Source organism: Fukomys damarensis, unplaced genomic scaffold, assembly GCF_012274545.1.
Source record: "Fukomys damarensis isolate Sample0158 unplaced genomic scaffold, DMR_v1.0_HiC HiC_scaffold_6, whole genome shotgun sequence".
NCBI classification, from domain to species: domain Eukaryota; kingdom Metazoa; phylum Chordata; class Mammalia; order Rodentia; family Bathyergidae; genus Fukomys; species Fukomys damarensis.
In genome coordinates this window covers 43421949-43434425 of record NW_022900918.1, presented here as the reverse complement: position 1 = coordinate 43434425, position 12477 = coordinate 43421949, and the positions used below count along the sequence as shown (strand labels likewise).

At 54.7% G+C, this 12477-nt stretch overlaps 1 protein-coding gene across 2 annotated transcripts in view; it reads left to right on the top strand.

Moving 5' to 3' along the window:
* Rasa3 (RAS p21 protein activator 3) overlaps nucleotides 1-12477 on the top strand; it is a 68670-nt gene that overhangs the window by 35821 nt on the left and 20372 nt on the right. For both annotated transcript variants that reach the window (XM_010619904.3, XM_033760985.1), the window contains exons 5-10: nucleotides 4540-4616; nucleotides 7166-7246; nucleotides 8132-8204; nucleotides 10002-10078; nucleotides 10914-11018; nucleotides 12099-12252. In XM_010619904.3, coding sequence (XP_010618206.1) covers nucleotides 4540-4616; nucleotides 7166-7246; nucleotides 8132-8204; nucleotides 10002-10078; nucleotides 10914-11018; nucleotides 12099-12252 — 567 coding nt within the window. The remainder of the gene's footprint in view (nucleotides 1-4539; nucleotides 4617-7165; nucleotides 7247-8131; nucleotides 8205-10001; nucleotides 10079-10913; nucleotides 11019-12098; nucleotides 12253-12477) is intronic.

Genomic DNA, 12477 nt, shown 5'->3' with positions numbered 1-12477 from the left:
TGTCAACTTGTCATCACTGCAGACGTGATTTGGAACCACTGTGTCGCCACGGAGCTGTAAACACAACACACATGGGAGCCTTGTGGCTGGCGAGATGTTTCCTAACAGTGTAGAAGGCAGCTCTGGCCCTCCGCACTGAGTCTGCGATGAAGACTGAGACCTAGCCTGCTGTGCTCCTGGGAGCCTGGGTGGTGAGAGGCAGAGGACTCTGGGGAGGGCCCAGGAGGATGTGGCTTGCAGCTCAGGACCCTGATGGGCACTGCACTGAGCTTAGTGCTTCTCTGGCGTTTTGTTCTGGAAGTTTCTTGCTTATGAAGTGGCTGGACAAAGAGGCATGTTTATCACCTCACTCAGTCTGACCTTTAATTGCAATCGCATCTGCTCTTTCTTTCACTTTGAAATGTCACCTTCACAGTTTCGCACTGGGCAGTGGGTGGCTGTGGCTTCCTGCTTCTGTCTGCTCTTAAGAGACCCATGCCCCAAAACACCATGGCACTATGTTAGCATCACAGGAACAGGGAAAGGCAACTTAGATGGCCTGCTTCTTTCTGGAACTGGTATCTTTTCTGAAGGTTCCCAGAGCACTCTTCACTCCTTCTGGCCTGGGACACAGCATCAGCAGCCACCACCCTAGAGATGATTGGCTCCAGAGCCAGTGAAGGGGCAGAAATTTGGAGGATTTTGCCTTTTGTGCATCAGACAACCCAGAAGGACACGGGCAGGTGTTCTCAGTCCAGGACTTGGCCTCCAGGTGGCTCTGAGAGCTTGAGAGGACACAGGACACCAAGGAGAGGCCAGCTTCTGCCTTCTTGGTCTTCATCTTGCCCTTTGCTCCATCTTCTCACTTCTCAAGTCCAATCAAGAGCTAGTAGCTACTCAGGGAAGGGACAAGTCAGAGGGTGGCATTTATTGTCATAGGCCTCCCATATGGACCCAACACAGCCAGGGGCTGAGCTGGGATTGTTCCTACTTCTCAGAGTGGCCCTTGTATGGGGAGGACCTTCCTGAGAAAAGTGGACAAGGACCTCTGGGGGCTTTTTGTAAACTAACAAACTCTGGTTTCTGAGCAGTTTTAAATTTACAGAAAAACTGTAGGGCTGCCCAGCTCCCTTATGGCCTAGTGCTATTGCATAGTGGTCACCAAGGCCCTCACTTCCCGATGACAACTGTGCACAGGCCTTGGGCTAGCAGTGTTCTCTCGTCCCTGGTCTTAGGAAGCCACTTCTCTTTTGTTCCTGGTTACCCAGGCTTGAGGTTTATCTCTGTTGATCTGATTTTGGTTGATGGTTCTCTCATTTCCTGTTTTCAGTTTCATTGATTTCTGATCGAAGTTTTATTTCTTTTGCTTTCTGTGAATTTTATCTCCAATGTCTAGTGGAGGTCATTTATTCTGTATTTTTCTTCCTTTCTGTATATGTGGCCGTGTTCTGAATTTCCCTATTAGCTGTGCTTTTATTGCAACCCACAAATTCTAGATTATAATTTCATTTTTCTTTGTTTCACTTACACTATGTGTAAGTGTCTATCTTAGTTATTTTTCTTGTTGCTGAGACAAAATACCCAACACTGCAAAGCAAGGGAGGAAAGGTTTATTTAGCTCACAGTTTATAGAGGTGTCAGTCCATAATTGGCTGGCTCCAAGGCAGGGTGACCTGGCAAAGGGGCTTTAAGAGGAGAAACAGTCCATGGTGGGTACAGGATAGCAAAGCAAGCAAGGTGCAAGACAAGCCTCTCCCTGTCCCTCATATTATATCCACACTACTGGGATTAGGACAGTGCCAAACCAATCGGTGGACTAATTTAGTAATCATCCACCCTTAATCCTAGCACCCTTAATCCTTTCATTGCACCATAAATCAATCACTCTAGATCCAGCCACTTCTAAAAAATCCCCACCTATGACTTCATGAGGCTTTGGGGGGACATCTAGACAGCCATAACCATGTCTCTGGAGACTCCTTTGACTCATGTGATATTTATAAATACGTTGCTTAATCTCCAAGTGTTTGAGGGCTCTCAGCTGCCCTTCTGTTCTGAACTCTAGCTCAGTCCGTGTATGGTCTGAGAGATGACCCTGGGGCTTCTTCCATACCTGTCTCGCAGGAAGAGCACAACCCTGTAAGCTCAAGTAATGGATGCTGTCTGTGGGATAAGGTGATCTGGGGGCAGCAGTCTGCCCTGCTGGTTTCTTGATGTTGTTTACTTCCCTGTTGCTTCAACTTTCTTTTTCTGGTGCTGGGGTGGAGCCTAGAGCCTTGCTGGCGAGCTCATTGCTAAGCTGTGGCCCAGCCCTCCTTAACTTCTTGGTGACTTTAGTCCCTTGATAAGCCAGGAAGGCAAAGCTTCCATCAGCCCTTTCTTCTGCAGGCCCCACTGCTTCCCTCACAACTAAAATAAAAGCTGGGACTCTGGGATGCACTGGACGAGCTGTCCTCGAAGGCAGTGGGGAACATGGGCAGGCAGGCTGGATGCATAATGTCCCAGCAGCTCCTGGCTCACCCAAACCCTGGTGGAGACTGGAGTCCAGCTTTGGGACTGGAGTCTGCCCTGAGAGGGCAGTGCCTGTCCCTGCCATGAAGCCACATGCCCAGGTGTGCACCAGGATGCAGCATTTTCTGCACACCTGAAATCAAGAGTGTGACCTAATGATGGCCTTGTTTCTGGTCTGGGTTGTTTGTGCCAAGGTCAGGTCAACTGCTGTGAGAGGCACTGCCCCAATCGCCACTTTGTGCAGGAAGGAGGCTGCCGTTGGTGCTGGTAGGACAGGGGGCTTCTGGTCCACGGTCCACTGTCAGGGCAGTGCAGTGTGACTGTTTGGTACCTATGTCTCTGTCCCACAGCGTGTGCTGCAAGGTGAAAGGCACAGGAGCCCAACAGCTGCTTGGGAGAAATAGGAAATGGAAAGGCTGCCACCATACTATTGGCAGTGGGGCCTTTCATCCCCCCAGACATAGTCTCCCACTTTCCAAAGGCCCCTGGGCATGACCTAGCTCTCTGCCCATCTTCCTGACACCTTTGCAGACTTCAGAATTTCCTTGCAGGGGTTGGCACCCATGGTCGGTGCCATCCTCTGATAGCCAACTGCTCACTTGGTCCAGTGCATTGGCCTGCTTTGGGTCCTGAAGGGCTCTTGGCCTGAGGAAGCAGTGCCACATCCTAGGGCAGCAGGCGTCACGGCCATGATCCCAGTCTCTGAGCTCCTGGGCTCAGGTAAAGAAAGGGAGCCACAGACGTGTTCTCATGGCCATCACCAATTCAGGCCGCAGAGCTGGAAGGGGCTGTGCCCATCTTCCCAACCCCATCCATCCCTGGTTCTTCAGGCTTCGCAGGGTCAAGAGGCAGGGCCCAGCACAGGGGCCCAGCCTAGGAGTCCAGAGCAGAACAGCAGGGCGGCCTTTCCCTTGGTCCGTGGCAGTGACATACGATCATTCTGTGCCCGCAGTTCATGCCTTCGGACATGGGGAGATGTCAGTGGGCACCAGGGTGCTTGCCATGTGGTGGCTGGAGGCTCCAGTGGGGTCTGTGAGAGCCAAGTGGGCTTCAATGGCCATGTTGATGGCCATGTTGCCACCAAGCAGGGCCCAGCAGCCTGCATGGCCCAGTATGTTCCCAGCCCCATTATACCCACACGTGGCCACCACTCACAGTCGGGGCAGCAGTGTCTCCTGTCACAAGGTGCCCTTACCTGATGCTCATGTCCCAGCACTGGGAACCCTGCTATCCATTACTCCTGTCCTTGCGCAGGTGGGTAAGACCCAGGAGGACAGGCCCAGTCCTGCCTGAGCTCGGAAGTGGGTGGCACAATCCCTGCTGCCTCTGCCTACCACATCCATGGCTGGCTCCCGTCTTCCCCCAGCAGGTACTAGGCAGGTGCAGTTGGATAAGTCCCAACATGGGTCTACTTGGGGCACAGGTGTGTCCCCATGCTGCCACCAGTTTGATTAAGGCTGTCTTCATATGGCATCCTGAACTCAAAGCTGGGCAGCATTTACAGGACCCCCGCCAGAGGTTCAAGGGTCTTGGCAGGTGTCCAGTTTGGCCTGTCTTTCTGGTTACAGATTCCTCAGCTTTAACATTTGCACTGTACTTTGGGTCCCCAGTTGATCCTGCCCAAAGCAGAATCCTGCTCCTGGAAGCACCGAGGTGTTAGCTTCTGCATGGGAACTGGACTCGGGGTCACTAGCCTTCGAGAAGAAGGCAGAGGTGGACCCGGAGGGGCCCTGGGGCCACCCCTCTGCCTGTGCGTGCCCTGGGCTGGGCCCAACCATGACACATCAATAGTGGACTTGCAGCATGTCCAGGGCTGCTCTGCTGGGGTCTGACCCTTTGGGACCCCTCACGCTGAAATTGCACAGCCATCACTGATCTCCCCTGAGCACCTGAGCCCTGAGTGCGGAGCATGGCAGGCTGGAAGTGCAGCTGCCGGAGGCACTGTGCAGCCCTTCTGGTGGACGTGCCCTTCCATCCCAGCTCCGCCCTCTTGTGGACTATGTCCCCCACTTGCGGCTGAGCCCCCTGACCCTCTCCTGTCCTTTGCAGGGCAAGGTGCACCTAGAACTGAGGCTGAGCGAGGTCATCACCGACACGGGCACTGTCTGCCACAAGCTTGCCACACGGTAAGACGTGCACGTTGGGCAGCAGGTCGAGGTTCCAAAGGGCCTGGCTTCCTCCTCTGATTCCTAGGGGAGCAGGATGATGCCTCTGCACGATCTGACCTGGGTCTCACTGGTCTCCTCTCTGCACAGTGGGCCCAGGGTGGGGATCACAGGGGACACGGACCAGGTAGAAGGTGGCTAGGACATCTTCCTTTGCCCCAAATGTGGAGACGAGAGTCCTGGTGATGGGGCCATTGCAGTCTGTTTTTGCTGTGACAGAATGCCCAAGCCAGGGCTGTGCAGAGAACCACTGGTTTGGCTCAAGGGTCTTGTCCCACCGAGGCCGAGGCATCCCCTTGTGGGAGAGTGGCGGTAGCTCAGGTCTCCTCCTTGCTCATAAAGCTGTCAGGGTGTCTGGTGCCACCTTGTGACCTTGCTACCCTGTCACCTCCCGGGTCACCTGTGACACCTACACTTGCCTTTGTGGGTTGTATCCCACCCAGGAGCTACTGGGGTCACATTTCAAGCCCAGGGGGGCCATCCTGCTGCCCTCTTCTCCCTCCAAGAAGTGTCCTCGGAGCAGGTTAGACAGGTGCTGCAGTGAGCGGCAACTCCCCCAAGTAGGATGCACATGGAGCAAAGTTCATTGCTGGGGTTTCACGCTCTACTCCCCTGGGACAGGCATTGGGTGAGCAGGGTCTTCTACGCCCTGCTATCCCCGCAGTGGTCCCCGGTGGCCCAGGGCCCTGTGGTGAGACCATGAAGCCTAGAGCTGGGTGCTCATGGGACTGCTATGGCTGTGGAGTGAGCTCAGGGAAAAGACAGGAGGGCACGGTGGGCACATAGGAGTTCTTGACTATGCTGAGTTCCTTGCTGCACTCCAGGTGCTGTGAGATAAATGTATTTATAGCCATGTTCCAAAACTCCAAGACTGGACTTGTGGGGCCCAGACCCCAAACTAGGGGTGTGGATGGAGGTGGCTTTCTTGGGCACAGGCATGGTGTTATTTCAAAGCCAGGTGAGATTTCAAAGCCAGGAGAGAGAACACCACAATGCATCTAGCCGTGGGTGAGGAACATATTGTCAAAGGAATGTGGAGGCTGTGCTGAATTAGCACACAACACGTCACGAGACACAATAAGATACACACAGTCTGTGGGGACTGGGCAGGGACGTTTTTCATGATGTCCACTGTCATATTCTCAGGAGGCTGAAAGGTGGGGCTGTGCTGTGAGCTGAGGTCAAGGGCCAGGCCATACCTGTGTCCCTCTGATCCTCAGCCTCTGGGGCTCTGAGCAGTGAGCCCACTGGGAACTCATACTGAGATCATGAGTCACCTCCCGTGGCCCTGGGTTTCCCCACCTGGCTCTGCCCTGAAGCAGCTGCTTGTACTGGGGGACCTGCCTTGCCCAGTGGAGAGTTCCCCTCCAAGTCCAGACTGCTCCCTGCGCTGGGGTGGCTGAGTCAGGAGGCTCTTTGAAGCCTGGGCTGACAGTGGCCCAGACAGATGGCAACCATGGCTCCCAGGACACCTGAGCCTTTTGCCAGCCCCAGTCCTTTGCTTAGCACAAAAGAGAGGAAAAAGCAGTGAAGTTGGGCCAGAAGCCAAAGGGACTTGCTTTCCTGCCTCAGTTTCTCCATCTGAAAAACAGGAATGAAAGCTACTGCCCTGTGGACACCAGCTTGGAGCATCTGAATTCAGGGCGCCTGTGTACCTGTTGCCTGAGAAGCACAGTCCTGCGAAGTTGTTTCCTTGGACGGAGCAGGAAAGCAGCAGAAGCATGGGCTGTTCTGCTGCCGACCACACTTGAAGGGCTTTCCCTGTGCCCACCTGGGTCTTCTCTTCACCCCGCGCTGTAGACCCTGGCATCTGGGGAGAAGGCTTCCAGCCAGGATGGGGAGACACGTGTAGGGGAAGAAGCCCTAAAACATCACAGGCGTTCAGGGCCCAGCCCAGCTCAGGGAGTCAGACAGCAGTCCTGGGAGGTGGCCTGGAGCTTGTCGGATAGACTGTGGCTTCTCTCGAGGCCCTCATGGCTGAGAGTCCTCCGCCATTATGGGCAGGGAGCCCTGCCTGCATCATCCACCTCCCTGGACAGCGTCACCATCATCACGCACGGCCTTCTTCCCCAAGGACACATTGAGTGCAAGTCTGGAAGGCTCTGGACACTATCTGTGGGGAATCCTGCAGCCCTTGTCAGCTGTGATTGGTTGGCACCTTATAGACAGCTTTGGAGGGCAAGGCCACCAGCCTGCAGCCCCAGGTTCCCCTGGGAAGGAGTCTGTCATTCCACAGTTCTTTGCAGCAACATGCAAGTGTGACTGTGTGTGTGTGTGTGTGTGTGTGTGTGTGTGTGTATTTAGATATCAAGATGCAGCCATTGTCCTCTCAAGTCCTGCAAGGTCTATGTCCTTGTATCAACCACTCCTCGATAGTTGGTTCACAGCACAGACCCCTGCCAGCCCCTCCCACCCCAGGAACCCTGGTGATCACTTCGTTCCTGGTCAGCAGACTGGCAAGGAGTGGCTTGGGTCTGCCTGGCCTCTGACCCCATCCTCTGTTTCCTCAGCATCCTCGAATGCCAAGGTCTCCCCATAGTGAACGGGCAGTGCGACCCCTACGCCACGGTGACACTGGCTGGACCCTTCAGGCAAGTTGTTGCAGTCCCACCGCCCTGGGTACTGCTCTGGTCCTGGGCGAGGGGAGCCCCAGGTAGCAGATGGCTGGCGCCCCCTGCAGGAGAATGTAGTGGAATGTCATTTTAAAAATTTGTATTTGCACATTTTAGATATACATAATGATAACATTCATCATAGGGAATTTGTATGTGCTATATCTTGGTTTTTTCCCCATTTCCCTTCCCTCCCTTCAACCCCTGTTCCCCTCCTTATTTACAAAAGCTTTGTTTCTGTTGTTTTCTTTCTATTCTCTTCTTTCCTTGTCCCTTCTTTCCTTTCCTGCTCCCCCTCCTCACACCCATTTTATAGTAGCACAATTTATAATTGCTAAATCTTGGAAACAGCACAAATACCCATCAACGGATCAATGGATAAAGATGATTGTTTTATACAATGGAGTGCTACTCTGCCATAAAGAAGAATAAGCTTGAGACATTTCTAACTAAACAGATACACCTTAAGACCACACTCTTAAGTGAAATAAATATGACGCACATGTTCAAATACCTCATTGTTTTTCTGGTGTAAGAAACTGAAGTGTAAAGGATCAAAATGCATAATAGATGTTGGAAAATGGGAAGACAATGTCCAAATGAGAAGGGAATATGTCATTTTGACTTCTTTTGGTTTTCTTGACTGCTGTGAAATTGCTTTGTGAAGAATAAGGCCTTTGTGATCTCCATATTGGATATTTCTGGCTCTGTAAAGATTCCTGATTTGCATACCATCTGGAGGTAGAGGAAAACAGAAATGTTTATGAGATAAATAAAGGCTGTAATATTTACTGCTCAATTTCAAGGCGGGTTCAGAATCAACAGTGCTATTTCTAAGCTTAACCCTTCCTCTTTTGACTGCAGATCAGAAGCCAAAAAGACGAAAGTGAAGAAGAAGACCAACAACCCCCAGTTTGACGAGGTGTTTTATTTTGAGGTTGGTGCTCGCGCTGAAGACTGAGCAGGAAGGGCTGAGCTCTCTGCTTCCTCCCTGGGACACCCCTCCCAGGAGAGAAGGCACTGCTTCTCCTGAGCTGCCTGGATTCCTGCAGAGGGTGGCAGTTCTTGCAGCCCAGATTTGCAGGTGCTGGACTCACTGGCTGTGGGTTTTCATTTTTCTGGCTGCTCCGCCCTAGCTTCCCTGGGCAGAGTGAGGGTCTAGCCACTGGAAACATGAAAGTTTGCAGCAAAGGGGAAGTGGCTCAACCCAAACACTCCCTGGCTGCCTCTAGGACATGCAGCTCCAGGGCTGTTGCTTCAAGGGGCAGAGTTGGTGTAGGTCTGGCTGAGGGGCGCCCAGGGCTGTCCTTCCTGCCCTGGGCTCCTTGAGTGCTTCCTGCTTCATGTGCACCAGGGCCTGGCAGGGAGGAGACAAAGCCTTAGTTCCAGCTCAGCCCATGCTTTCATGGGGTGCAGTGGCTATAGCAGGTTGGTGGACACAGTCTCTGGGACAAGAGCCACCACTGTCCTGGAAGGCATTGGTCTCCCCCTCTGGGTAACTTAACAACCCCCAGAGATGTCTGGGAACCATGGTCTGCAGTGGTGGGGAGGCTCCTGGCCCAGAGCTGCTGTTGAGCCCAGAGGCCCTGCTCCTCCCGAGCTGCAGTCTAGGACACTGCTAAACTGTCCAGGTTTCCCCTGGACCCTTCTTGGGTGTCCTGCTCCAGGGAAGGTAAGTCCCAGGCATTGGGGAACCAGAGGGCAAAGGGAAGTCACTCCCAGGCCACCTTGAGTGTCCAAGTAAGTAAAGTCACGTGGAGACCTGGAGGGGCCACCTTCACCCCTTGCAGGATGCAGGAGAGAGCAGGCAGCTAGGCATCATCATGCTGAGCCAGGCCCGTGGGAAGGATATGATCAGTGTGAGCCATGGCAGCAGTGTGTGATCCTGCCGGGGACCTGGTATGACAGGAGTGGGGCTCTTGGGGGAGGTGTCATTTCAGGGACACCTGCAGGCTGAGAGGAGCAGGCTACCAGGAGAGACGCAATGAGGATGAGGCGGGCAAGTCTGGGCCTGACGCTGGCCAGCCGTGGGTGGAGAGGGGCCAGTATCAGAGGACAGGCAGTTGGGGGACAGGGACCTGCAGGCCAGGGCTAGCAGGAGCCTGTGGAGCTGGTGGCCACCACTAATGCAGCTCAGAGTTTAAACAGTGTAAGCAGCATGCCTTTGTCCAGCTCCAGAATACCACTTGGAGCTGAAATCTTCTGACCCTGAAGAGGGGACGGGTGGGCCTGGGAGTGGTGCTGCCTGTAAACCCCAGAACGCACTGGCTATTTTATGTTTTAAGGAGCTCACAATCCTATAATATTAGGAGGGACAATGGTTTGATCCTTCAGTTTTCTGACGCCTCCCTGGGTATGAACTCCCAGAGGAGCTCTTGAGGGTTAGAAGCCATGGGATGGGGAGCTGGTGTCCAGGGCTCTTGGACCTTCCTGTGGGTGGAAGTGGACATGACGAAGGTCCGGGAGCTGCCCGCCTCCCCAGCTCTTTGCTTTGGGATGAGGCGGAAGCCCCTCGGAGGTGAGTGCCAGAGCTCAGGGCTCCCAGGCCCCAAGCAGCTCCCTTCATGCCCCTCCCAGTGGCTTCCCCTAGTCCTGAGCAGCCCAGAGAAGCTCCGGGGTCAGCACACTGCCCTTTCTGCTGTGGCCATTCCTGCGGGCAGGTGAGCACAGGCCTTCCTCCCTGACTCTGTCCTGTGGGGCTGCACACGCATCTTTTCCGTCCATCTGCCCCCAGGTGAACAGGCCCTGCAGCTACAGCAAAAAGTCCCACTTTGACTTCGAAGAGGAAGATGTAGATAAACTTGAAATTAGGTAAGAAGTCAGTGCCCCTGTTTCCTCTGCATGGTTTTATCTGTTCTTTGTTGGAAGCCTGGTGAGAGCAAGGTTCCCTTCCATAGTGGCACCCCCAGTGTCATGTCTGGTGGGACCTGCATGAGACTCATTCTGTAGACCTACACCCTGTGACCCCTCCATCCACCCAGCCACCTGCCACACAATCCTGTGGCCCCAAGTCCCAGGGAACTGAGCACTCTGCAGGGAATGAGGGTCAGGGTGTCACCTGCTGTTCCTGGAAGCTCAGGGTACTGGTGTGGATGCCTTGCAAAGACAACCCCACTGGAGACCCTGCCCAGGTCCCTGCTCATGGCTCCCACAGGTCCTACTTGGTCTGCAGAGGCAGAGATCTCAGGTCAGAGAGGGGCTGCCAGCACCATGGCTCTTTTAGATGAGGGTGGGTGCCCTGTCCTTGCCAGGCTGGCCACCATCCTCCACCAGCCACTCGGCCCAGGAGGTGCTACCCTCATCTGCTGTGCCAAGCAGATGAAAGTGCCTGGCTGGTGCTGAGGCAGAGCCCAGGCTCACTGTGAGGTGCTGGGCATCCTGGATACTCATCCGTCTGAGGCCACAGGCCCCTTGGGGTGAAGGCAGATGCCAGAGTGGTGGCAGCAGTCTGGCTCTGTTGCATGCAGAGGGGTCCCGTAGTCGCCTATGCTGCCAACCAGGAGGACTGTGTCCTGGCCTGCTCCCCTGCCTGTCCATCTGCATAGCCCCGATGCAGCTGTGGGCATTGTGGAGATCACCACAGCAGATGTCAAGTGGGCAGCTGGGCTCCAAGGGGCCTGTGGATCTGAGTGCTGCTCATTTTCAGAGTAGACCTCTGGAATGCCAGCAACCTGAAGTTTGGCGATGAGTTCCTAGGGGAGTTGAGGATCCCGCTGAAGGTGCTGCGGCAGTCCAGCTGCTATGAGGCCTGGTAGGTGCCATGGGGCTGGGGGTGGCACAGCCAGGAAGGGTGGAAGGGTGAGAAGAAGGACACCATGACACCCTCAGCCCAGTGCACCTGCTGCCATTCACTTGCACATGGAGATAAGTTTCTGCCTTTTCAGCAGGGAGGGAGAGGTGAGAGGGGACAATTGGGCTCACTGAAGCAGGAAGTAACACTAAGCCTAAGGCAGAGGACAGAGTAGTCTTAGCACTAGGACAGCTGTGGGCCCTTGTTGCAGGACATGTGCCTGAGGCAGCCCAGTGGAGTGGCCATCAGTCCCTCTGCAGTCTCAGCCTCCCTCTCCCTCTGAGCTGCCTCTACTCGTCTCTCTGCTGCCTGGTGCCTTTATCTCTGATGATCACCAGAGGTGCTGCATTTGGGCGTGAGGAGTACACCTCTGGCTTGTTGTGTTTTGTCCACACACTTCCTCAAGATCCAGGCACATGCCAGCAGGTGTCTGGTTGACACCTGCCATGTTGTTGCACTGTGTGTGCTAAGGCCAAATCTACCTAGGAAGCTGCTTTCTCATTCTAGGATGGAAGGTAGCTAAGGACAGAGTGCCACCTGGACCTGGGCCTCCCATTCCTGCTGGGCAGGCCCAGTCCATCAGCAGAGGCAGCCAGCAAAACCCACCAAAGACCACAGTGGCCTTGTGCTTCAGATAGGGCGTCTGATCTCCAGCCCATGAAGTGGGGCAGAGAGGGAAGAGCAGAGGGAGCATTCAGCTGAGGATTGCAGAGTGACTCCTGTCCCAGTGCAAGGCAGCTCTCCTGTACTAGAAAGGCCACATGGTACTCTGTCACTGAAGTTCCTGTGTTCTTATTGTCCAGCGTCCATCCTCACAGGCAGATGCTGCAGAGGGGCCCTACTGGTCACTGCCTTCCTTCCTCCTAGCAGGCTCCTCCACGCCTCTCGCCTCTGCTCATCCACCATCTGGCTGTGGGCCTGCCTTGGATGGCCACACCATCATGTGGCCTATAGGGAACTCTGGACATGCACCTCTCCAGCCCATAAGAGAGAACCCTGGAGAGAGCTATGGCGGCCTCACTGTGGCCTTGTCCTCTTCAGGTACTTCCTTCAGCCCCGAGACAATGGCAAGAGCCCAAAGCCCGATGACCTAGGCTCCCTGCGGCTGAATGTGGTTTACACCGAAGACCACGTGTTTTCTTCCGACTACTACAGCCCCCTGCGGGACCTGCTCCTGAAGTCCGCAGATGTGGAGGTGTGTGGGACCCTCGCTCACCCTGCTGGGGCCTTTGTCCAGAGTCCAGCCCTCTCTTCCCTGGAACCTTGCCCCAGCAAGCAGTATGGCCTGCCCACTGGCAGCCCTGCCCACCCACCAACCCCTGCCCTAGCTTCACCCACTCAACCTAGCCTCCATCCAGGTTCCCGTCACCCAGTGGTCCCACCCACCCACCAAGCCCCGCCCATTCACTTGGCCCTAGCC